Here is a 26194-nt window from a genome sequence, read left to right as displayed (position 1 = left end):
TTTGTTTGTTTATTTATTTATTTATTTGTTTGTTTGTTTGTTTGTTTGTTTGTTTATTTATTTATTTATTTGTCTTAGTATAAGAGCTGGAGATTTAGTTCTCAGTCGGAAATAGATGGTTGATATTAAGGGCTGCTGATATGACAGTTTTTAATTTTTACTCCAGTATAAAAAAGTTAAATTGATTTAAAATTATCAGTTAAATTATGTTGTCGTGACAACAACGCTATGATCGAGTTGGTTTCTGACAGGGGTTTTTTGTGTGTGTGTGTGTGTGTGTGTGTGTGTGTGTGTGTGTGTGTGTGTGTGTGTGTGTGTGTGTGTGTGTGTGTGTGTGTGTGTGTGTGTGTGTGTGTGTGTATATACATGAAAGATTATTCCCATTAGAAGTTGTTTATATGAGTTAATCAGTGAAAGAGGGCCATTGGGTTCTTTGGTCGTAATTACACAGGCAAGTTATGTCAGGTGTCTGAACATGAAAACATGAACATGAGTAAACAAGAGACATTCCTGGGCAATAAAATAAATTCAATTAAAAATCTTTGGCTACATATCGATGCAACCGTCTGCCAGTTGCAACAAGAAAAAAAGCATTCTGCAACATATTCGCCCCCGATGATTTTAGATTGTACTTTAGACAAAGACAGGACATAAATTCTCTCTTGTAAATCTTATTAAATTCGGCAACTAGAGGGAACAGGAACAGGAAGAGAACTGTTGTGATGGCGAAGGAAGCAGGTGACACGAGTATAAACGACACACAGGAAGTATAAGCAAATCAGCCGCAATGTTTGACGGAGGAAATATATTGTATAATCACTGCAGATCACTCAATCATACCAACAAGCTCAAAGATTTGGGCTTTGTTTCATTAAAGACCCCAAAAACACACAGACCAACTGCCAGGCTGAAATACTAGTAGATGGGGTCTAATTCGTAATGGCAGTCATTATAGTTTACGTCTTTGCATTTTTCTTTTTTAAGTAGTAGACACCAAGTGAAAAGCATGGTGTCTTTCGCTTCTAGTTAGGATGTAAATTTGCTGGGCACGCCCTTCCAGGGACATTATTGCCAAGTTTTTCTTCCATAAAATTGACCACTATGGCTGGTCTCACTCTCAAGTTCATTCGTTTCCTGCTGCCTTCATGCCCTGCACTGTTTTGGGGGCGGGGGGTGGAGGTATTTCAGGCCATTATATTCATGACTGTGAGGCTGTGTGAGGGCGAGAGAGAGACCAAATGGAAATATGTGTAGAAGTGAAGCAAGGGTCCAGACCTGATTCTTTCGCCCCTCATTAGTTGCATGGGGATTATCCCTCATGGTCGCTGCCCTCAGAGGACCGATGGAAGCTGTGGGGGAAAGTTATTAGGACATGTTCATCCCTTTCCCTGTCGGGAAATGATGAGAAAGTATCACATTATAAACATATCCAGCAATGTGGAAGGAAATGTGGATGATAAATATCCGCAGCAGCGTGGAGTCTAAATATCTTGCAAGCGTAACTGCGAGTGGTCCCCTCTGTTCTAAGTTTATTTTCTGTGACAGAGTAAATGAGATTGCACAGTGGTTTGAGGAGTCAGTTGCACAGTGACTGGGTGAGTGGGTGGGGATCATTGTCATTTATTTATCAAGCGCACTCAGCTGAACCAGATCATGAGGAGGAGGGGGAGGAGGAGGAAGAGGAGGAGGAGGAGGGGGGCATCATCTTCATTTTTGCCCCTGAGAAAGATCTCTGCTTTGAAAAAGAAAAGAATTAGCATCTTCTTGCAGCCTCGCCGCTCCTTTTATGCAGCAGTCCAGTCGCTGTCAGCCTCGTCTTTGCTTTTCTCAGTTTGATCCGACTGAGCCTCGGAATCCCAACACACTCCTGATTTTTCTTTCTTTTCTTTTCTTCTTCTTGTCTTCTTTTTTTTTAAATTTTTAATTATTCAGCCCTCCTCACTGTGAAACAAAGGTCTGGAGATCATGAGTGATAGAAGGCGTCAGAACTCAAAGTAAAAGTGACCATTTCAAAGGGCAGGGGGCAGAGGGGATGAATGCAAAGCATTGAACTGTCACAGCGACTCGGGGCGACGTCTTTGATGAGCAATGTCATGTCACTCATTTCGGGGCGAGCGACACTTTGATGACACTGGCAGAACTTTTCAAGATAAATCAAGATCCATATCTCCAGAGAACGCTCCGTTTTTCCTTTCCACCATCGCTTGCAGGGACTGTATGCGAGCACACGTCACATTTTGATTAAGGGTAGCGACAACAGAGTTCAAACCATTTTCATATCTGTTACAATGAGCTGAGTAAAATATAGCCACTTTACAAATTAAGAATGAATTGACATGTGTTATTTTCAAAATGACAGTGCCATGTACTCTGATATGAGTTTGCAGCAGCTTCTCTTTGAAATTATCGAAATTTTTTATTTTTCTGTAAGATTTTGTTCATATTACGTTTGTTGACTTTTTAATCTTCATTACCAACTGTGGGATCTCCCCGAGCAATCAATACAAGGTTATCTTGTTTTAAGAAAAAAAAAAAATGTGCGGCTGCACACTATCTATGTGTAATGACTAACCAGTCTGTGGTTTAAAAGTACATTAAAATGCTTTCTAACTGGGTTGGACAGAGACATATTCCCACCAATTCCACTCCCATTCAGTTCATAATCTTTCAGTTACCACAAGATGTGTTTCAACAGGAGTTTTCATCTCCACTTTCACAATAACGTAACAGCAAGCGTATAACTGTGGCCTCCTTCATTACGCCATGTATTTCAGTTTCAAGAACCGCAAGCTTACATGTTCACTTTTACCTAGTTTTAGTCAAACATCTATGTAGGCGTACAGAAGTATAATTACATAGTAAATACCATCACGTTTCGAAAGCAAAGCAAGTGGTTTGTTTTTTTTATCAGTACTAAAGCCCAACCAAAAACTAAACTGTAATAGCTTTGGGGACGTTATCGTTAACGGCTTACTGAGTCATCCAGGAAGAAGGTGCACTGCTTCCTCCATATCGTTAGGACTAATCAAATAATACAGTTGGCCTTAAATGAACTATTTCAAGTTGGTGGAAACTCCAGTCTGTGCATGGTTTTTGTCATGATGATTATGTACACCACTAAGATGAAAGATGTTCTTTGAGAAATTGTATTTTCTGGTAAAAAAAAAAAAAAAAAAGATGATTTCACATTTCAGGATTAAGTAACACAATTTTTTATTTTTATTTTTTTAAATCATTTGTTAACATCCTAAAGAAACAAAAAGTGATTAAAAAGTAAGTGGTCAATCATGATCAGCCTGAAAGTTGTTTAGTGAAACAATGAAGTCTTTTCATGTCAAACGTGTGAATCATGAGCACAATGGTCATGAGGTAGTTCTCCTGTATAAACCCTTGAAATCCTCCGTGTCGTTTATACAAAGAAATTGGTGATTTAACAGCAATGGAGATTTTTGACATCAGTGATCATGGTTTGCAATCGTTGTTTTCTTTTCTTTTTTTATTATCGAATGTACCTTTAAACCCTTGCTAATCGTGCAGACCTTTCCTCCTTCTCAATCCTTTCTACAAAGCTCAGTTTTTCCCACAATTATTTACTCCAAAGACCAGACACTATGAATCAGTCAGCTGTTGCCCGAAGAGACGAACTATGGTTACTATACAAAATATAAAAAGCTCAAAGCTTTACAAATGTTTATATGTGATCTGAAGCAGGCATGAATTGCGGTAGAAGGGCTAAAGTACATTTAATTTTTTTTATGAAGCCACTGTATATCCATAGTGAAAATTATATGCGTTCTGGCTCCATGACAGCCATAAAGAGCAAGGTTCGACTGAAAATTATGGAGTAACTGCAATTGCGACAGCCTTAAATATGGCTTTGTGATACGAAGTCAAGAGAGACCATAACTTGGCCAAGAAAATTGTATGTCTGGGGAGGCCACTTTCACCGTGTCTCCACACCAGAGGCAGGAAAGTGACTTCAGTGGAGGACGTCAGCGGCTGTTGTCCTCATGTTGAATCTTGGACTTGCTGTTGATGGATTGAACAGTGAAGGATTTAGCAAAGTGATAAATTCAAAGCAGTCCACAAATAAGACATCGCTGGACTGTCGGCCGCCAAAGACACGTTGCTCCACTTTGAGATTTGACCATTCCACCCCACTGCCACAGATGCTACTCAACGTGTCCGATCAGCTACAGGCAATAATAGACCTACTGAAAGCAAAGTTTGCGCTAAAATTGTCCGGCTGTCCACAGACCTGCGGTCAGAAATTATTTAAGAAAGAGAGGAGTTTTGGCATGTAGTTGAGCCTTTGTAAGAAAAGCTAAGCTCCCATGAGCAGACCATCACCGAACTTCAGCGTGCATCTACAGACCACTGTAAGCAATTAACTGCACTGGATGTGTTCCAGTTCAACTGAGTTGTTCACTCAACTGCTGAAAGACACTCTTCGTTGAGACACACCTCTGCTCGGCCACTTACATTACATTCTTCAGCCACAAAAGATGATGTACCACCCCAAGCTTTTATTATCAGAATGCACTTTTTCACGTGAGGAACAGTATTTTGTAGTGGGGCGGAGAGACCAGGGAAAGACGCTCTTCCTGTTCCCGGACGACATATCAGCAGTCGCAAAGAAACGGTCAGAGATTCCCTGTGGTTCTCAGGATTATGCTGCCGGGTGGCCCTACCACAGCCAGTACTTTGTAGAGCCACCTTTAACTGCAACAGTTGTGAATGTTTCGAGGTATGTCTCTAACAGCTTTTCACATCTAGAGACTGACATTTCTGCCCATTCTTCAGATTGGATGGATAGAGCGTCTGTAAACAGCAATTTTCATACCAGAGATTTTCAAGTGAATGAAGGTCTGGCCTTTGACTTGGCCATTCTAACACATGAACATGCTTTGATCTAAACCGCTCCGATATGGCTGTGGCCGTATGTTTCCGCTTGTTGTCCTGCTTAAAGTCTCAAATCTTTTGCTGGTTCTAACAGGTTTTCCTCTAGGATTGCCCTGTCCTGGGCTCCATTTGTTGTTTAATTGAAATAACATGAAAGTCATCTTCAACTGAAAGGAGATTTGGGGATTTGTTTAAACTCAACTTTGTGGCATTAATAACTAACATACATACAGAAAGAGTTTCCAGTGGTGGTCTCTGCTGCCCCTTTCACTCGTAGTGTGTATTGCTTCCATTACATTTAACATCCTCCCCAAACTCCCCCAAGTGTGTACCTATTTATCAGTAAATAAGACAGTTGAGTCACAGTTCATTTGGAATTAGAAGAGTGCTGAGAGAGCTGCTGCAGAGACCAACGGCCAGTGGTGGTTTGGCGCTGGGCAAATAATTTAAGGATAATTCACTTTTGGATTCAGTATGAGAGACATCCCACCATTGAAGCATTCATTTGAAGTGATCAACGTTGGCCATTAAAAAACTAAAGGTTCTATATGCAGGCAATAGCTGCAACTCTCTTTTATTTACAATAAGAGCAATCGCGAACAAAATCTGAGCCACCGTTTTCCTAACCTTCCAGCAGCCTCATCATTTGAGCATAATTAATTCGATTTTTTTGCTGCACTGGACTTCCCCACGCTAAACAAAAACTCAATGGGAGGAAGAGCTGGAGGAGGAACTCTCAGAGGAAGTGGAGGAATCAATTCTCCATCGTCTTCATCTGTTTGTGCAAGACATGCTCTTATGCAATGTGAGATTCTACATCACCCTCACCCCTCCAAACTCTGGCCTGCCAGGAATCGGGTCATGCCCTTCACTACGCACTGATTGGTCAGAAATATTTACAATGGTGCTCCACTTAGCCCAGCGGCACTAGTTTGGATTTCCTCCCACAATCATGCCATTTTTGTTCTCTTTGGTTTCACTGTTTGATCATTTTACATAAGAGATGTTTTCATTATACTTAAAATATAAGATGCGGCCTGAGTCATGAGAAATTTGAGAGGAATTTGCGGATTGAAACCCTTCTTGAATATTCATAACAATCTGATACCCATCGTCATCTATGTCGGAATCTAGAGTAGAAAAGATATGGCGAGATTACAGCACTTGTACTTGCCCAGAGGAAGAGCGGCAAAATCCTAATCAGCAAAGCAAGTTTACATAATGGCTTGAAGTGGGCCCCCCCGAGGATCTCAAGAAGCTCTTATGAGTGCAGATTTAGGGAAAGGCGACGTGACAACACAAGGCCTTAATTTCATAGATGCTTATGCTAAAATCTCTCTTTTCATGCTTCAGCCGTCGCGAGTCCTCTGTTATTCCAGTGTCCACATGATGCCAAGGAATGAGTGGCTCGTGTGTTTTCACATTCCGCACAGCCTTCAACAGAGCAAATGGAAAAGTACAACTCACACATGTGGACAGAAAAATGTTTTGCTTTGAAATGTTGCATGAAATGAAAATAAGTAACACATTGTCTCACAGATCTTTTTTTTTTCCTGGAACGACAATTAAAATTCATTCCCTTTTGCGTTTTGTGTTACTTCTAAGAGTCGCCACAAAAAATTTAAAATAAAAGCACATTGTGGTGGAATCGAAATAAATTTTGATGGGAAGAACTCTTTAGGAAAATATAAAATAACAAAATGTTGCCAAAAAATACAAGAGTTCCAGAGAACAGACACAATTCCTTTATTATTGATGACAGTTTACAGCTTGTTATTGGACAGAATGATAGTAAGTGGGCTTTTTTTCTGATGGTGCACAAATTCGATGAATAGAAATGCAGATATATTGTACTATTTTGTCATTTACATATTCAGTTGTGCGCTTTTTTTTTTTTTTCTTACACCATACAGTTAATTCTTGACAATTTCTCTCGGGCCATAATTATTATGCGAGTGATCCTTTGAAAGCTTGTGAGGTAGATTTTGGTAACTGCACATTTAACAACATCTGCAAATCCAGTCTATCAAAACCAAAAGGGTTCACATTTAACAAGGTGAAATTGTCCTAAAAACCATTGGGAATAAACTATTAAACAAATCACAATCTGAGATATTTTTTATTTCATGGTGATCAGTGGAAAAACTTTCATCTGTTATTCCAGTGGATCAGTCAATGACTTTGACAGACTTGGTTAAATTGACAAAAGCAAATACACTAAATGTTTCATCAATCAATTATTACAACAACAAAAAAAAATGTCCAACAGTGGTCCCATTATAGAAATTGTGTAAAGATGAAAAAAATTAAAATGACATTTAAAATTTTGAAATGTAAGAGTGGTTAAAAAAAGTGGTTATAAACAGAAGGTGATCTGAGGAAGGTCAGCACAGGAATGGAGTGACTGTGAGAAGTGCAGCGATGCTGGACAAGGCGGGTTTTAAGCCGTCTGTTCCCCCACGTGAGATACAATGTTCCCTGTTTTGGCCTATGCAGGCTGCGTATGCCATGACGTGGGGGATGTAGTTCTGCTCGTGGACCCCATGCAGCAGGTGTGCCAGAGGTCCTTTCGCGAACACGGCCACATCCTCTCCTCCGTGGGTCTCCATGCTCAGAGGCACAGCCGCCTGGGCCTGGTAATTGTTTTCCTCTGAAATAGAAGGAAGCAGAAAAGATGTGAGAGCTTAATTTTTTTGCCTGGTGTCTAATGTGGAATTTTAATTCTGAAGTTGGTTATAAGCATTCAGCGCTGGTCGGGTGAGTTGGGGCCCAAGTCCTTTCCAGAATAACGAACTAAAAGCTGATTTAGCCGATGAAGTACTGTGAAGGTCATGCGAGGCAGCAATGATAAATCTTTAATGTTCTACTGTCATGATTGGCAATTGATATGGATTATTGTGACTCCAATGAGTTTTGACTACCGTGTCACCCTGGGACACTGTGTGTTTGTGACGCAGCCTTCACATCCCAAAATAAATTCAAAACTAATATTGGAAAATTCCAATTGACATTTGGAATTGTGATTGAGAGAAGTGAAGGAGTGTCCAGTCTTGGAGTCTAGACTGCCCTGGGGGCCTTATAGCTGAAGGGTTGGACCCTGTAGCAACCTGGGTTTTCTCTTGACTTGAGGAAGACGTATTAATTTTATTTTCTTGGCCTTGGAGTCCAGGCCGACCCGGGGGCCATTGTAACTGAGAGGTTGGACCCTGAAGTGATCCTTGGAATTGGATACGAGAAAGACATGTATCACACTGTGATGGAGTTATTTGGAATACCTTAGTGGCTAAGGCTGGTCTGGTGGCTGTGGAGGTTGGGACTTTCTTGGTTTCGATTCTGAGTTCTCGAACTGGATTCGAGTTGACCAACTTATTTGGGTCACAGTTGTGTATGTGCAATGATGAGGCTGGTCCACTTGAAATTTGTTGAAGACAAATACTGCAAGATCAGCTCACACACTGTAACTTTCACTCTCTCTCTCTCACGCTGAAGAAAAACTTTAATTTATTTATTTTTAGCAAAAAAGGGGGTCAAGGTGCCGGGAAGGTTTATTCATTTTGTGAAGGAGATGTGTTGTCGCTTGTGTTGTTGTCTCATGTGGTGTTTCTTTTGTTGTTGGTGTTTGTGTTAACCTTCTCAGTCATAGGAAAGAATCAGTCCCAAATAGAGAGAACTGGTAAACAAAACAACATAAATTGAAAAACCGGCAGCAGCACCAGTGCAACCGAATTCCTAGATTCCTAGCGGCACCGTGTCACCCAGTGCACTGTTCAATCCGTTTGAGAATTTTCTTAGTGTTTGATGAGTTCAACACCAGCTGGGCTGGTCAGCAGGGCTGAAGGTTGGAGATTTGTTTTCCCTTTTACTTCTGTTGTGTTTGATAAGACGAAGGGTCAGTGGCTGGATGAAGGTTCATTTAATGAGAAGAGGTTTGAGATTGTGGAGGAGGCGCTGATGCATTTGAGATAGTGATTATATCTCTGAATGTTTGGGGAAGTGTGTTGCTGCAAGTGTGAAAGACAGAGAAGAGCTGGAGGAATGACTGACAAGTGAGTCGAGAGCTGCTGTGAATGTGGCGGTGAAAAAAGAGGAATGAAACTCATATCCCAATGCTTGCTGCAATGTTACAAACAAGAGCTGCAGAGATGGTTGTGATGAAGGAATGTTCTGAAAATGGTTAATCAATGATTTATGGCGAGTAATCTCAGCTCGCCAAGAGAATTAATGCACACGTTAATGCAATGAGGTTGGACATTTACTGATTCGGTGTTGAAAGTTGATTGTTCGTATAAGCAACCAGATCAGTTGTAGAAGATGGGCAGAAGGGTAGAAAGGCTGAGGTGAGTTGTTATAATGTTCACAGTAGTCATAGGTGTTAAGGGTGGAGAGGATGTATGTACCCATTAGGTGGCATCGTTGCCCCAGTGATGATGTATGACGTGTCTATGAGTGTTTTGCAGGCACCGCCCATTCAAATGTTTGCCGGTGTGATCACCCTGGGGCGAGCACGTGTGAGGAGGAGTCCGTCTATGCAGTTTGTATTTACTTATAATGTGTAAACAGAGACAATACATCGACTTGAGCAACCAGCAGTACGTGTCGTGTGCATCCTTTCAGTGGTGAAGTTACTACATGAGTGAAATAGATCTGTTTTTGTTAGCAGCAGCAGCAGCAGCAGCAGCAGCAGCAATCCAGGATGGACGTAAGCACAGGGAGCGAGCAGGGAGAGAGGCAGGATGAAGGAGAGGAAAGAGAGTCAGGTGAAGAGGTTGATGATTTGAAAAAAGAACAGATGGTAAAATAAAAAAAAAAGAAAGTGAAGAGAGAAGAAGGCAGGTTTACCTAAGACTATGCATCTCAGGGCAGACACGGATCAGGCAGTTATTTCAGGAGCATTGCAAAGGGGGCTCTAACCCTTTAAAACAAGCCAAATCATCTATCGTGTCAATAAATCAGGTCAGTGCCACATAATTAGCAGCAGGTGAGATTAGGGAAGCAGTGGAAAATGCTCCATCCCTTACAACTCAGCCAGTGCACTAATTCAAATGGATGAGCTACTAGACATAACATAAAAGTAAACTACGGTCTTACACCAGCAGCTTTCTTGCCTTTTGTTTGTTATTGTTTACCTTAGTTAACGTCGTCTTTCCTAAAGTCAACCTACAACATAAATTTACAAATGAATCACTGCTAGTTTCTCCAATTAACTAAAAGCAGATGTGCTTTCAGTTTAAAGACGGCCGTCTCCTCCTGTCGGCGGTCAAAGCACACAGCTGGTTGCTCTTTTTACAGAAGAGAGAGTGCTACAATCAAGCAGACCAAGTCAGTTTGAAATGTATGCCTCAGTCTGCTTCCAATCAAACTGGTGTGGTTTGAATTCAAGATGAACTAAACACAGCTCAGACTTCTAAACAGACCAAACATGCAATGTGGCAGGTTTGAAAAGAAGTAACTCGAAACTGATATGCCTCCGAGAGGAATGTCTTCTGCTTTTATGACGACGTATCACGCTGCAAACACTGGTTGGCGACTTCTGAGCAGAGAAAAATCCCCCGCATGATGATCCGACATTTATTTTTCCCAAGCACAAAGTCTTGTCTGTGAAGTTTTGTCTCACAACACACATCACAACGGAGGTCCAGCAGACTTTTAGTTTAAACATTTTGCGAAAATAGGAAATGCCAGAAATGCCAAAGTGCGCAGAGTGGGAACTTTTTTCTTGTTCTCCATCGCATGCATGATCACTGGAATGTTGAACTCACGGTAGTCAATAGTAGAAACGTTTTCTCTCATTCCGCTGACAAGCTTGTAACCCGGTCCGTTCCCATACAAGATAGAGGTGAAGGGCTTCTGGTCAACATCGCTCACCATGGGAGCCAGGCCTGTGGATGGAAAGCAGCGCATGCACATTCACAAGTCATGAACTTCCACAGGTATAGAGTATGCAGCATGTCTGTTACGTCCTTGTCATTGCATACCAAATATTGTATTTCCTCTGAGCGTGTAGCCGCCGAAGTTGAACATGTGAGAATGGTCTGCAGTGACCACGGTGAGTGTGTCATGGATGCTGGTCATGAGATGCGCGCGGCCGATGGCCCGGTCCATCTCCACAGCTTCATGCAGAGCCTGCTTGGCCTTGCCCTCATGATGTCCGTGGTCGATTCGTCCGCCTGGCAAAGTTTTCCAAATTAATTTGATCACATCTGTTTTTCATACACGAAAAGTGCAGCAGTAGTGTTAAAAATCTCGGCTTGAGATTTGACCTCCTTAAAACTGATGAAGTGTACATGTACATCAGAGAGTTGGTTTGGAAAACAAGGAAAATTGTTAGTCATGCCCCGATGATAAACAGAAGATTATAAAACAATGAATTTGTTATTGAAATCAGAGTGGCGATTCACAGTGACGACGCATTCACTGGAAGGACACATTTGGAGGAAAGTAGCACAAGTAACAGGACTGAAGACCCCGTGAAGACAGTCCAGCAAATACAATTTCAGAATTTCGGTCGAACTTCACTTGAGAGTGGAGTGAGGCAAGAGGTAGAGCATCAAGAGCCACCAAGAACAGACAATGTCCTGGAATAGAACTACCATCGTTGCATTTCTTCTGTGTAGTCTCACTTGGTCTAAACAGAAGAACTTTTCAATGAGGATTTAGGCTGTGACAACTTATTTTCTGTGATTGCTCCATTGTGTTTTATCAAAGCTATGGTCTATTTCATCGAATCTATGAGCTATTATTAAGAGGAGACGCAATAGCCACACAAAAGTGTTGACTGCATCAATGAAGAAACAAATCCAAAGTTGAACTTTTCCATATTGTAATTGATTGATCTTATGTCATAGTTGGACGTTCAAAGATCTTTGTGGGGAAACTTCTCTGACCTGCAGGTCATAAGTTTTAATTATAAAAACAAGTAACCTTAAAATTATACATTTATGAGTTCAATCCAATTTCCATAAAATTCTAATATTTTTTTGGCTCAGCTTCCTATGTTGATAAATTTTATAATATGATACTCAAAATTCTATATTAAATACACATTATTGCATATTTGGACTAATTGTTTTTGTTTTTCAAAAAAAAAGCAACGTTTAGAAACGTCAAGAAATAAAGAGTTTTTTGTAATCAAGTGGACAACAATGATACTTTGTTGGCATTATGTATTTAAGCTTTCAAGTGCTCACTTGTATTTAAAAGGACCTGAAATACGTTGTTTCCATGGTAACACAAGGTTCTGGTGACTGGCACATAATAGACAATAAAACAGACAGGTAAACCTTATAGCCCAGGGAAATATTAACTCAGAGACTATCCTCTGATTCTGTCACTCGTGTTTTATCCAGGCTGTGTTGTGCAGATCACCACAACGGACAGTTTCTGATTGACCTCAAACAACAAACTGAGAATCAAATGAATTCTGCTTAAATGTACATGTTCTGTCACATTTGCCCATTCAAGCTCGCACCACTGGTGAATGCTGTGTGGAATTGAACCCAGATTGCGCAAGTGGAAGCCAATCCACTCCAGCAGCTGAGCCGCAACCTCACCATTGCAACCGTCTCTCTGAAGGTCGTTCAAGAATTTGTTGTCAAACTTTGTATGAAGATCCCTAAAGCATCTGGCCAAGAGCATTTCAGACATGGCGCCTGCCTTGAAAAAAACCTTTTATTTATTTATTTTATGTTAGAAAAAAATTGCTTTGTTTGGAGCGGTTGAGAAGGATTTGAACTTGTGGTTTTTAATCATTTGTTTTTACAGACTGTTGTGTTATTCTGGAACTTCCCAGAATAACAGTGCTTGAACCAAGTACATTTTTTTTAAACTCTCGAGCTAAAAAGATGAATTTTGCCATTTGTAGGGTGCACCATGCCCTCACCCATAGTAGACTGGGAATGGCTCCAGCGCCCCGCGACTCTGCACATGATAAAGCAGTATTGAAGACGGATATTGAATAATTCTCCTTGGGGGTTTTTTGGGGTCTGAGAAACAGCTCCAGTGGAACATGCAAACTCAAATAAAGGTTGTTTCACTGTGAGGTATCAGCAAACATGCTAACTACTGGACTATTATTACTTCAAATCTATCACAGCGAAGTAGAAGTAAAACAGCATGCCCAATTATTCATATAAATAGCCATTTAAAGAAAATATAAAATATCCACCACCAATAATAACCTATCACGTATATCAAGCTAATGCAATATTAAAATTTATTCTATCGACTAAATCTCAACTGATAATATACTATACTCGTGTTCCACAATATATTTTTTTCAAAATAATTTTCTCCGATATGCTTTGTATATTATAAACTCGGTATACTTCTATACCCCTTTCACAAGAAGTGATACAAAGAATACTAAGCAGTCATTGTCTTATTATTTAATTAGAATGTTTCCTTTATGGGCATTTAGGAGAAGTTAGATGGGAACCTCTTAAATATTTTATTCCATAATCTAAAGGTGATTTTCCCAAACAAAATCAAAATATGATGAATATAGACAAAGAATTGCTACATTCAAAAACATAATATCGATGCAAGTCTGATATACATTCCTTTCCTGAGCAATAAGCCAAACCAGTTATGTAAGTTAATGTAAGCATATAGTTTGTCTTGCTTTTAGTCTTTCAAGTAAAAAAAAGGTTGTGGTACTCAAGGTCTTTTTGAATGCAATACATTAGTTGGACACATCTGTGTGAAAGTGCCACAGAGCAAAAAAGAGCCATGCAGTTCTAAAACACAGATTTAAACACTCACCCTCTACAAGCAGATAAAATCCATTGGAGTTCTTCCTCAGGATCCTGATGGCCACCTCCACCATCTCTGTCAGTGAAGGGTCCGTCTCAGTGTTTCTCTCCAAGTCGTACGTCAGGTCTCCAGGTTCAAAGAGACCTTCAATAATAGATGGTGCAGGCAAATTATTACACTTTAAAATAAGCCTACGGCATATGCAAACACATACAGCTCCTCATTTACACTTCAATGGCAAGTTTCATAATGACACAGAGACTTACCCAGTAAGTAATCCACATTGTTCGGGTTCAGCGATAAGACCTGCTGCTTGTTCCATACATAATGGCCTTTCTACAAAAAAAAAAGACACATGTGCAGCACTTTGAACTTTACTAATACATGAAATGTAATTTGGTAGATAAAGACTGAATGGGAAAATAAAAAGGATTAAAATTCACCTTATTCTTCTTTTTGGCCATCCATTCCTCCACTAGGTTCCTCCCATCTTTCCGCGTGCCGCTATGCTTCAGTATGTTGGGGTACTCCACATCCGATTGATTTTTGGGGAACATGTACTTTCTTCCTCCACCCATAATCACCTGAAAAGTACACATTTGCAACCTAATTGCAAGAATTTTACATCCATACAGCTTAGTATGCAATGGGGGGAAAAATACTTAAATCACGAAACACCAAGAAACTACAACCAATTTCATATTGTTACACTTTATGGTTAGTTGAGTATCTGCATGAAGGTGGGTGAGAATGTAAAACTGTACTACTTTCACATAAGAACAACGCAACTGAACTCAAAATCCACAGAAAACTTGTACTGCAAATAATCATGACAGTGTTGTCCAATCTTGATTCTGGAGGTCCCGCGTTCTACAGGATTGGTATGTTTCTTATTCCAACATGCCTAAATCTAATGAAGGTGTTGACATTAAGTGATAATAAGCCATTTTTGACACTGTGGAGCAAAGAGAGCATTAAACATGTATGATAGCAGCCCTTTAAGACCAGAACTGGTCAACATCAAATTAATGCATTCACTTTTGTAAACCATTCGACACATATTTTATCAGGACTTGTTGGAGGCCTGAATGGTACGAATAAATTATATTTACTCCAATATTATGTTTAAAGCAGCACTTAATTTGTTGTCTGATTTACAAATAATTGCCACAGTGGGGCGTACTTACACACAGTGACAGTTTGCAAAATGTAACCTGCCGTTTTGAGTAACTACATAAAAAGCATATAGAAATGAGTCACTACACAAAACGGATTAGGAAACACAGATGTACGAGGCCGTTACTCTTGGTTCCTAATTTCACACAAAGAGAAAAACAAGAAAATTGCAGTAGAAATGTAGAAGATTACAGTTTGATAGAAGAGTTTGATATCAATTCTTGCCTAAATTGAAATGGGATTCTATCAAGTAGTTTTCCAACTACTTTACTATAAATAGAAACAATATAGTCAATCATGGCTTTAAGTTTTAATGCGTGTGGTTATTGTATCTCTGTGTCAGCTCAGTGAGGCAATAACCTCTTTTTACCCTGTGGTGGATGGATGGATGGATGGATGGATGGATGGATGGATGGAGCTAAAAACGGGGTAGTCATGGGGCTCATCACTGGACATTGACAGTGTCAGCAAAGTTTCATGAGAGTCAATGCAACAGCGGTTGTGATTTTCAAGGACAGAATGGCAGCACCACTATAATAAGACAGGCAGAAGCAGCAATTACAGCAATTAATCGATGCTTGCTGCCATGTGACTCACATCGATGTTGGGAATGTTTTCGAAGAGCTGCCTGGCGATGTCCTTGCAGCCGGCCTGCAGAGCTTCAGGCGGCATCTCACCGTCGGAGTACCAGTCCCTGTCTACACTGTGGGCGTACGAGGCACTGGGAGTTGCGTGGTTGACTCGAGTTGTCGTCACTATTCCCACCGACTTGCCTGCAGTGGACGCAAAATATCTACCTTTATTCTTAATCCAGGCTCAGGGAAGCTGCAGCATTTTAGTTAAAGACACATTTAGTTTTCACACTGAGACGCACGCCGTCATAGCGGACCACCAAGGCTGAATGGATGAACCAGTGTTACCAGAGATGGTCTTTCTGTCAATTACTAACTGTAGAATGTAAAACATTAATGCTCATCCACACAGTATATTTGTGCTGATGTCTGTTTTTTTCTGGTGTCTGGTTTCGACCTCTGATATGCGGCATTTTGTCCAAAAAAGTGTTTAGTTACACAACATATGTTCAAAGTGATTATACGCACCCTTAAAGGATAAAAGCATTCATCATAAACAGAGGCTGTCTACTTTTCACGCTCTGATGATACATCAGTGAACCTGTGATTGAATTAAACACATGTGATGTTATTACTTTATCCACAAAATAGTGGAAAGATGTGATATTTTAATGAAACGCAGATGACACATGGCAGAAAGGAGAAGGTGTCAAATAAAAAATGTGTTAGTGAGTCATCTTCTGTCTCGAGTTAACTTTTCTGGTCATGTCCATTTTATTTACAAATTTCTCTTGAGGGTCCTTTGGTTCAAAGTAAATATTCCAGAATGAAAAAGTGCACATAGTGTAAAAAGGGAAATGCACTTCAAAGTCGTTCCCTCAAGCAGTCGAGTCTCAAACTTTACTTCACATTAACATAATCTACAGGCAGAAAGTGGCTACCTCAGTCATAACTGGCATGAAATTTCATAATCAAACACAACTGGAAAATAACAAATCCGCATCCACGTTATTAAAAAACTGAAGCTATTTGATCAGGGTTTTTTTTTTTTGTTCAGTATCTTTAATGTCGATTTACCTGCATCTTTAGCCCATTTGAGAATGGAAGTGACCTCGTTGCCCTGGGTGGTGTTGCACTGGGAGCGGACGGCAGCCGCGCTCACCCCCACTGTGCCCTCGTTGGCCTTCACCCCGCAGAGGTAAGCCGTGGCCGTGCCGGCGCTGTCTGGCACCTGTGCATTAGTGTTGTACGTCTGCAAGGACGAAAGACATACGGTCAGATTTGTTTGTAACAATTCCACCTGTGAACGCTCTCTGTAGTTTATTCACGAAAGCTCGTACGTAGACTGGGTTTATTCTTAGAACAAGGAAAAAGAACAAAATTATTATCATTCTTATAATATGGTTGTTAAAAAGAAGAAAAAAAAGGCCAGCCAGCAAAACAATAGTCCATATCTATATAATGTTTTTGTTTTTTCTAACTTGCACTCACTCTTTCTGGGTCTCCAGTCCTACATTATATTAACTGTACAATTATATCCTGAAGAAAGTTGGGTATTATTGCTCCACATTTTTTTTCGATATGCAAACACAATCAATCAATCAATTAAAAAAAGTAAAGCAGTTTAGCTTTTTAAATTTGGTGGCTAAGTGAGTATTATTTGGAGTGCTTGTCCAAAGAACAACTGTTTGGATACTTCATTGACTCAAGCTGAAAATCTCTATTTTCTGCCCCTTAACAGACTAATCACACAATACGTCTAGCACTAATCATTCTATATAATCCCAAAACAGTGTGTGTCAGCAGGATTATAGCAGGACATTATTCTCAGTTTACACCAGAGGGTAGACTTAATTTCCCTGGCTATTAACTTAAAGTGTTTATATGTACAATGGCACAACTAATAACAACGCTGTTGCCTGATTACGTTCACTAGGAAGAACGAATCCAGTTATTCTTTGATTTGTGTCTGTATTTCTCGAGGAAACTGTAACGTAATGCTCAGGGCATGTGACCTTGCTTGCGGTCACAGACCTTATCGGGAGGCCACTAATGTCCGCAGCAAGATCAATACATTCTGCCATACTGTGTCGTAGGGAGACCTTGGCCAGAGATACGAAAGGGAACTTGTCCATCTCCAGCTGCGTTTCCTCTCCGCTCTGTCCGTTCAGCTGACCCTTCAGTATTCGAGCAGCAGTGACCGTGGGAATGCCCATCCCTAAGCATCAAAATCACATTGAGTTTCAGGAAAAATAAATTTTGTTCTCAGCAAGAACAAAGCATATAATCAACAATTCATTTGCAGCCTCGTGTTTGTAACACAACAATCCATCTTGCTTTTATAGACATTTTAGAACAGGAAAACTGCTGTCAAGCAAAACGTTTTTCGAGATTCATGTTACAATAAAAACTGTGTGACAGCGAGGAAAAAAAGGTGCGAAAGAGGAAAGAACAACAAACATAACTAAAGTTGACACGCATTAGACAGTAAGAGAAAACCTCCAGTTCTAAGAAACAAATGTCAGGAAAACAGTGAAAAAGACAAAGATCCCACTTCTACTGTATGTCTGCAACTAGTCAAATCAGAACGAATGTCAATTTTATCACTTCAGCTCGTGTTTTTATTTAATGTTATTATAGTAAAGTCTTAAATGTGCTAAAACTATCCTAAATAAGCTGGAACCACGGAATTACAACCAGCCTCTTAGAATGAATTAGCTTTTTCCTGAAATTGCACCCAGCAGCCAGAGCAGAGTTCATTTATCCATATCCAAGACCACTAGGTTTACATCAATTGTCCATCCATCCATCATCCGTCCTAAGGTTACATTGTGCTTAAGGTACAGGGGTAAAGTGACAAACTTTGACCAAAGCCTACAGGCAATTTAGAAAGAAAAAAAAAATGCAATCTACACACAAAAAGCCCCTGGGTTAAGAATCAGTCTGGGTCCTTCCTGTTGCAAAGCAGGACTGATCATTTCTACACTATTGCAGCCCAAATAAGGCCATTTTAAACTCCTTTAAAGGAAGTAAAAGACATGAACGTGTTCACCATTTCAGTACAGACATTTGGGAAATGATTATGAGATTACATCCCAGGGAAAAAAAAAAGATCCCAGTGATAGAGAATATTTGTGGTCCACTTTGTAATGGGACTGTTCTGCTAGTTGGTATCATCTTCGCGAGGGAAAACAAATTATTTCTGACCCACGTCAAGTTTGACCACCGGTTGTAACGTGGAGGAATTCTCTGCACGCTTGAAGCTTTGCACGTTTCGAAGAACTTGAGGTTTTGAGGTTCCCGGAGGAATAGATTTTACAGTCATGTGGTTTTTGATTACTTAAACACAATCCCGTAATGTTCCTGGCATAAAGACCTGAGAATGATTTTCCAGTTTGATAAACCCTCCCTCTTGGTTTTTAACCTCAGTTCTTGTTCTCTGCAGTTTTTGCCTGTTATCCTATAACTATGTTCACAAGACTGTGAATGCAGCAGTGTGCAAGAATGTCATGCTGCCCCTGTAGTGCAAACAGAGGGAAAAAGAGAGAGCCAACGGAGGCCCAACGGAGGATAAAAGTGTTTTGTGCTACCAATCGGTGACCCAGCGCAAACACAAGCCCAGTGACCTGACAGCAGCAGGATTGTTTTGTTTTGCTGGTATTCATTCACCTCAGTAATAGAAAACATCTGAAGCGTCGTATTAATTTTCAACAACATAACCAGGTTTTTTTTTTTTTTTTTTTTTTATAAAACCATTTGAGCTGAAGTAACATTAATTACATCACTTAAAAGGAAGCCAAGGTCTGCACTGACAATGTGTCTTTAGCGTTGAGCTCACTAAAATCCGATTCTCACAAGGTATTTGACAAACTTTTGTAGCTTCACTGCACAAATATTAATGTGAAGACGATGATGCTGAGACTTACCATCTCCGAGGAAGAGGATGATGTTCTTGGCTATGTTTTGATTAAGCTTTTGCTGCACCAGAGCGTCCTTCAGCGTCCGCTGAGCCCATGTATTCCAAAACTGGGGGTCTTTCTCCTGTTCTGCATATCACAAAAAACAAGTGTGTTTACATTTGGCATCTTTGCAAAACTCTGAACAATTGAGAATGTGGGCTTTTTCCATGGGTATAACCTACATGACACGTTTCATAATGCTGACGTGATGATGCTTTGAAAACTGTCGTGGCATATGTTGTTGTAAATATTTGTTGTTGTCCTTACTATCCTAAAACCTTCATGCTTACAGTTTAGTCAGGTCAATCAAAACAGTACGTCTTCATAGGAGGCTGACCTTTTCCACGGTGAGTCAATAAGAATCAACAAAATAATGATAATCCCATTTAGACCTAACCTCGTGCACAAAAATGTGATTTTCGTGAAATTATTAATGCACATTGAATTTCTACCTAATATGTCAGTTATTTTTCAACTCACTCATCTAATTTCTTATAGAAATACTGAATATATTTTATGTTACAAATGTGAAATTGAATAGTGTGAACACTGGGGACATATACACTCATTTTCCTTTTAATAACGGAGTAAATGAGAAAGGTGCAAAATTCAATGGCGCTTTTATGACTTTTCCTGTGGACTTTAGAGGATTTAGGCTTGTACTGTGATTATGTGAGACATGATTTTGTACAACGCTTCCAGCCTGGTAGCTGTTGTTGATGAAATGTGAAACATCAGCTGATACTTCAGACATGCCCTTGATATTATGCATCCTTTGCAAATTGAGTTAATCTTGACATTTGGGAGCCTCGGTTCAAATTTGGGTGGCAGCAGGAATGGCATCTCCAAGCACTGTTAGATTAAAATCATTCCTCTTATTCTCCGACTGAACACAGCAGCACAAAGTAAAACAGGAAATCTTGGCTTGAGAAAACTTCAACCTTGGAAATCTCTGATGTGTCCCGGTGCAGCTCCACCCAGACTGAAAACCTTTTTTTTTTTTTTTTGTTTTGCATTTGCTGTGCAGCAGCACAAACAGCACATTAACTTACCAGGGAATTGTGGCTTTCCCGAGCTTCCCGAGATCATACAGGAGCAAATGATGAGCAGACTTGTCACCTTCATGTTGTCGTCTGTTGTGGCTGACACGTCGCTCTAGACAGCCATAACGTGCCACTTTGAGGAGCCGGTCTGCAGTTGTGTCACAGCTGCAGGAGAATAAAAGAAGCCCACACCAAGCAATTAGGTGTTTGTCATCGACATACGCATACTCTGACACACTTGTTTGATGATGATTACCCGAGCCATAATTTCATAAAGCACACTTTCAGGATAATGACACTTCTGTGTTAAAAATTTCAAGTGGGTCACTGAGTTACACAGTAGTGTAGACATGCGCTCATACAAAAGAGCTTGATCATTGATGCAAAGCTCGACACTAAACGACAGGTTTTATAATAGCAACGTGCAATGAAGTCAGCAGATATCTCAGCTAATCCCAAAATTGCACATGGATAGTGATTAATATCATATCAGTAGCAATGTTCAAACCCAAATCCTGCAAACACCAATGGTCTGAGCAAAGGGTTGATTCCTAACGGATCACTAAACTGAATCTTTGTACATAAATAAAAAGTAGAGCGGGGCCTTTGAATGTGCTTAAAACTAAGAACAGTTACATTGTATAGATTATAAACAATTACAATTAAAACTTGTTGTTGGTAAATATATTCAAGAAAAAGGGCTGAGTACTCTTTTCACAAAATATTAGTTACTTACCGACATTCAAAGACGACACTATGGCAATTTGTTTTGTAAAGAAATGCATATTTTTGAAATAGGTAGAAATGAAAAAAAAGTTTTTGGCTCCAAAACAGGAGCAGGTTACATGCTTTGCATATTCATTCTAATTGTGGGTGAACTCATTAGTGACCAACGATTTCACATCAGGAAGTCAATTACATGTTGCCACACCTGGCAGACGTTCTCACCAGTTCAAATTCATTTGTTAAAGATGGAGTGGGATGACCTTGAGATGCAGATATTCTGCTGATCGTGCCCACGATACATTGGTTTGTTAACCCCATCGCTCCTAAACGGAGCCCAGGGCGTCCACAAAAAAATACACCACTCCGAACGACCTTGAGCGAATCTTCCGCTCTTAAGCCAGTCTGACCCAGTTTGATGCAGTTCCTGTTTTGGTGAGCAATTTTACACTCTGTGCTGCAACAGTGATGTTTGGGAAATATCTTTGGACCAACAGATACCGGAAGTTTAAATATCTACCGTCCTGACAGTCACATTGCAACAGTATTTATCTGCTTTTATCCAGCCCTCTCCCTCACTAAGCCTTGTATGAGTAGTATAAGTTACTTGAAAGAAATACACATAAATATGTACAAGCAAGAGCAATCAGAGATTTCTGAACTCCGCCAAGAGCAGACAAGGACACAGGGAAATGACACATATTTGACATCCAGATCAACTGCCTTTATTCATTCATTTAGTTAGGTGATGACATGATTTTATTTCATTATTTGAAAGAACACAAAATAAGACCGAACCGTAGTTGAGGAGCCTGGCTGATTATTCAGTTCGACTCACTAACTTGAGGCTCGTGTCTGGCGGTAACAAAAGCGGTCTGTCGGTCCAGTTCTGATGTTGGATGTTGAATGGAGGCAGAAGGGAAGACGCCGGTGGTTGCAGAATTGTGGCTGTTTATTCCTCTTTTAGCACACCCTGGACTAACACCGGTAGTTTCACTTACACCTGCAGTATAGCACCGGAACGCAACAGGACAACAACAAACTACACTTCCCAAAACCAAAAACATGCTACGGCTCCATTTCCTACAATGCACTTGCCACATAAAGCGACAGGCTAAACATGCAACAATATATAGTGAAATGAAAATTTGTAATAATTAATTTGGATCTGGATCACCACCAAAATTTAATGGGTTATTCCTTTGATCAAAAAGCATCTTTGTACCAATTTTCATGAAGATCAGCTCATATTTTTTTTTACGTTTCTTGTTGACAAGCGCGGGTGAATTTATAACCTCCTTGATGGACATTAAAGTAAGTATTATATGTATTGTAGTTACCGTAATTTCCAGACTATAAGCCACTACTTTTTTCACACGCTTTGAACCCTGCAGCTTATACAATGACGCCACTAATTTATGGGTTTTTGCGGGTTAACGGACTTCATGCCACCACATTCTTCTTCCCCATGTAGATACATGCTGTTGTGAGCCTCTGCTTCTCCAAAACTTGCCCTAAAAGGGATATTTCTGCTCTTTGGGACCGCGTCTTCTGCTGCTTTCCGTGGTCCGAAAATCAAGCAGCTGACTGCCGTGAATGATGCGTTCAGGTGCATCAGGTAAAGCCGCCCTGCTGGACCCCGTGGCTGAGAAATCTTCCTCCTCAGAATCACAATCAGAAAAAAAACAATAAAATACTCTATCAACAGAGATGATTGTCTCTCTCTCTCTCTCTCTCTCTCTCTCTCTCTCTCTCTCTCTCTCTCTCTCTCTCTCTCTCTCTCTCTCTGAAATTTTGCAGGTGCAGCTTATATCCAGGTGCGCTCAATAGACCGGAAAATATGGTAGTTGCTTTTGCCCCTGCTAAGGAGTGACCCCACTGATCAGGACTAACACCCCAAAATGAGGGTGAAAAGACGAGTTAGTGGACATATTGAATAAGGCGAGCTCACTGAGGCAAGTGAGAAGTCACACAGGTTAAACAGAACATCTGGTCAGTGATGAGGAGAGTGAAGGGCAGGGATCGGGGAAGGTAGTCGGGAAAGCAAAACTGAAAATTAACCGTGATTTTCACTGTAAGCGCATGTAAGGGAGTGAGGGAGATGCGTACATTCACTGCTTTTAAGATCGGGCTTACAACTTTCCTGTATGATGAAAACGGCTCATGTCACTCTGGACCATTTGTGTAGTTAAGTTGCTTTAGGTTTAGACTCTGGAAGACATTCTTATTGCACTGAGCTTCTTTCCATTTATGCACTCCATACATTTATATGTCAACATTGCAACCGCTCCTGTAGTTTGTGCTCTCTCCTCTCGTTCTGTACCGTCCTGCAGATTTCTAACAGAGAAAATACAAGTTTGTTGTCTTTGGGTTGACTGGTTTGCTTATTGACTTGTTTATTTGTTGCTCTCTGTTGCTCTCCTAGCCGCCTTTTTTTTTTTTCTTACACTCCACTAACCTCAACTGTTGGAGCAGAAAGGTCTCCCACTCCTGATGGGGACTCCTGTGGCATGGTCGGGTTGTTTTTCTTTGTAAAAGTGCTTCAAAGGGACTATGCTGCAAATGGTGCATTGTAAACAAAAGTTGAAATGTATTCAATGTAAGCGCATGAATTTAAGTCCTTCCTCTTTGCGAGTTCTTCAGTACACTCAGTGTAAGCATAGCTACAACAGATAGTTTGAGGGGTAGGAGTAAATACAGTTTTACTTCTTCCTGCTCCTTTTTGTTCATACAAATAAGAGGATTGTGTTGTTTCTCTGTATTTGTTTTATTCATTTAGGCGTAAGCTCAAATCTGAAACAGAAATCTGAATGATGAATGGACGAATGAATCTTTATTTCAAATTTTTGTGCTATCTGTTGACAAGCATTTTCAAATGAAAGAGCAGTGATATTATTTGGGAGACATTGTTTTTTTTGGGGTTTTTTTCTAAATGCAAAAAGGTAAAAATCACAAGAAGAATACCACCGCTCGATTTAATGTCATCAAAGCTGCGTGAGTGAAAGTTATGTAATTGGTTCGTTCGTCTCAAGTGCTCCTATCAGGCTGTGTACACATCGCAGGAGAAACAAAAGAAGAGCTTGGTGAAGTTAAGCTCAAGGCCTTGCTGTGAATTGAAGTACTAACAACAGGGGATCTTCTGGGTCCTGGCCAGTCAGACTTTCATCAGTAATTATCCACACCCTCCTCCTTTCTTCTTTGTGCTTATAGTCAAGGTCATTTTAATGGGATTGAGCTCCAGAGCACTGAGAGGTTTAAGAGCCATAAGAAAGCCGATTAACACCAAATGATTGACTGGGCACATCCACCACTGAGTACAAACCTCCATATGTTAATGCTTCACCATTACAAATCTTTCACCTGTGCAGGTTTAGCAAATGCATTTTCCTTGATTTAAACACCCTATGTTCTTACCTGAACATTATCACCCAGTGACTTGTAGTAATCATATAAGTAAGCTTCTCCTTTTTATTGGCTGTGATATTAATCACAAAGCAGCTTGCAGAGACGGCCTTGTCAGCTATTCGATGACAAAGACTCCGAAATTGCACCATCGGTTTTATTGAGAATCAGACAAGTCTGGACCAACCAGGTCATTCAAAAGGAAAGCGGCACCAACAGAGTAGATGATTCACATGCCTGGAAGATACAGCATTAGTGTTGCGCAACGCTTTCTTGTACCATGAAATCAGTTGCAGCAGGCTGTGTGGCAGTTCACGGCGTCAGAATTTCCCAGGTCCACTTATAGGCATGGAGCCGGCCAGTCGGCAGGTGAAGTAGCAGAGCAGTGCCACGACGGCCACCAGCAAGGCCCCAGTCAGCAAAGTGGTCAGCATTAAATGAAATCCAACGTCAACCATGGTGTCACCAAGAATTCGGCTACTCCAGCGTGTCCAAACTGGTATCAGATGGATTCAATTTCTTGTCAAAGCCTTGCTCAGCCCTTCACTAAGTTCCTGTTGAAGGCTGAGGCAAATCATTCAAGCACTCAGCAGCAAGTTGCTGCTCCAAATCATGGATTAGTCCTGTCATTATGTTTATAAGTTGACAGGCTGACGGGCACGACAAAGGCTTACCTTAAAGCTATTTCATTCAATGGACATGACGATGGCAGTCTCCTATAGCAACACTGCCAAGATAGTGTTGTTGGGTTTTTTTTCTCCCTCTCTGTTCACTCAGATTGGCAAAGCCCCTACAAACCGTTACCACTTTTAAAGAGGCAACTTGATTTCCTTCTCACGCCAGTCTTGCCTCATCCGACCTCCTTGCACACAGAATAACTTACGCTTGAACTTAATTTCCTGGCAAAACTGAGTCAGATGTTCATTCGATTGTTAACTCGTGTACATTAAAAGATGAAGGATACACACATTTTAATACATCCACTTGACTGAATGAATCCTCAAAGTAAGAAATTTGAAAAAAAAAAAAGAAGGAAAAAAGTAACTTTAGAACGTTACATTCATTTATAGTAGCCGTGGGAGAGTGATAGTAAAACTGATTAACCACCAACACGATGTCTTTGTGAAAATGTGATCAAAGTGACCTGATGTCGGTGCAACAGCTGAGGAAAAACCCCTCTATTAATAATAATCTAGAGCAGATCAGTGAGCAGGGGTCCACTGTGAGAGAAGATGCAGAGAGGAAAGCTGAAGAAGACTGAACCCTTATAATAAGAATCACTGCTCTGGCAGCGTGCTTTCTCCAGAAAGCCTACATGTTATGTATGGAAACGCTCGCAGTGGGGAAAAAAAACAAAAAAAGTTGACTGTAGTTTTAACTCACCGCAGTATGCTTTCCGGGGTTCAAACCCACATCCAAGTGTGCGTGCAGTCCATTCAGATCTTTCACCTTGAAATGAGCGTCCTTGTCGCTGCTTTCACACTCCTTTTTATAAGGCCACACTTGTTCGACTGTGGCTCCTGACTCTGAGAATACCGATCTGTATCCCACGAGGGTCGAGGGAGGAGGAGGCATGAAAAAAAAAAAAAGAAAAACCCTTAGAAATAACGATGCTCGGCTGCTGATGATGTGGGAGGAGACGGTCTGAGAGCGCCCCCTGCCGAAA

The 26194-nt window shown here is 40.5% G+C and overlaps 1 protein-coding gene across 2 annotated transcripts; it reads right to left on the bottom strand.

Moving 5' to 3' along the window:
• Nucleotides 1-6757: 6757 nt before the first annotated feature.
• On the bottom strand, nucleotides 6758-26173 carry alpl (alkaline phosphatase, biomineralization associated). Of its 2 annotated transcripts, none has more exons than XM_080462626.1 (12): nucleotides 25912-26173; nucleotides 20413-20568; nucleotides 19328-19447; nucleotides 17504-17619; nucleotides 16479-16653; nucleotides 15427-15602; nucleotides 14097-14237; nucleotides 13920-13989; nucleotides 13663-13797; nucleotides 10878-11069; nucleotides 10662-10781; nucleotides 6758-7552 (listed from the first exon to the last, which is right to left on the bottom strand). In XM_080462626.1, the coding sequence occupies exons 2-12, from the start codon at nucleotides 20483-20485 to the stop codon at nucleotides 7287-7289; spliced, it is 1584 nt and encodes a 527-aa protein (XP_080318752.1). In that variant the 5' UTR covers nucleotides 20486-20568; nucleotides 25912-26173; the 3' UTR covers nucleotides 6758-7286. The 2 variants fall into 2 exon arrangements, with proteins under 2 accessions (XP_080318752.1, XP_080318753.1); XM_080462627.1 differs by lacking the exon at nucleotides 25912-26173 and adding an exon at nucleotides 24808-25140.
• Between the last annotated feature and the right edge of the window lie 21 nt (nucleotides 26174-26194).

This window comes from Lipophrys pholis, assembly GCF_963383615.2.
Source record: "Lipophrys pholis genome assembly, chromosome: 4".
NCBI classification, from domain to species: domain Eukaryota; kingdom Metazoa; phylum Chordata; class Actinopteri; order Blenniiformes; family Blenniidae; genus Lipophrys; species Lipophrys pholis.
The sequence above is the reverse complement of the archived record's forward strand: the minus strand, read 5'-3'. Positions and strand labels throughout refer to the sequence as shown.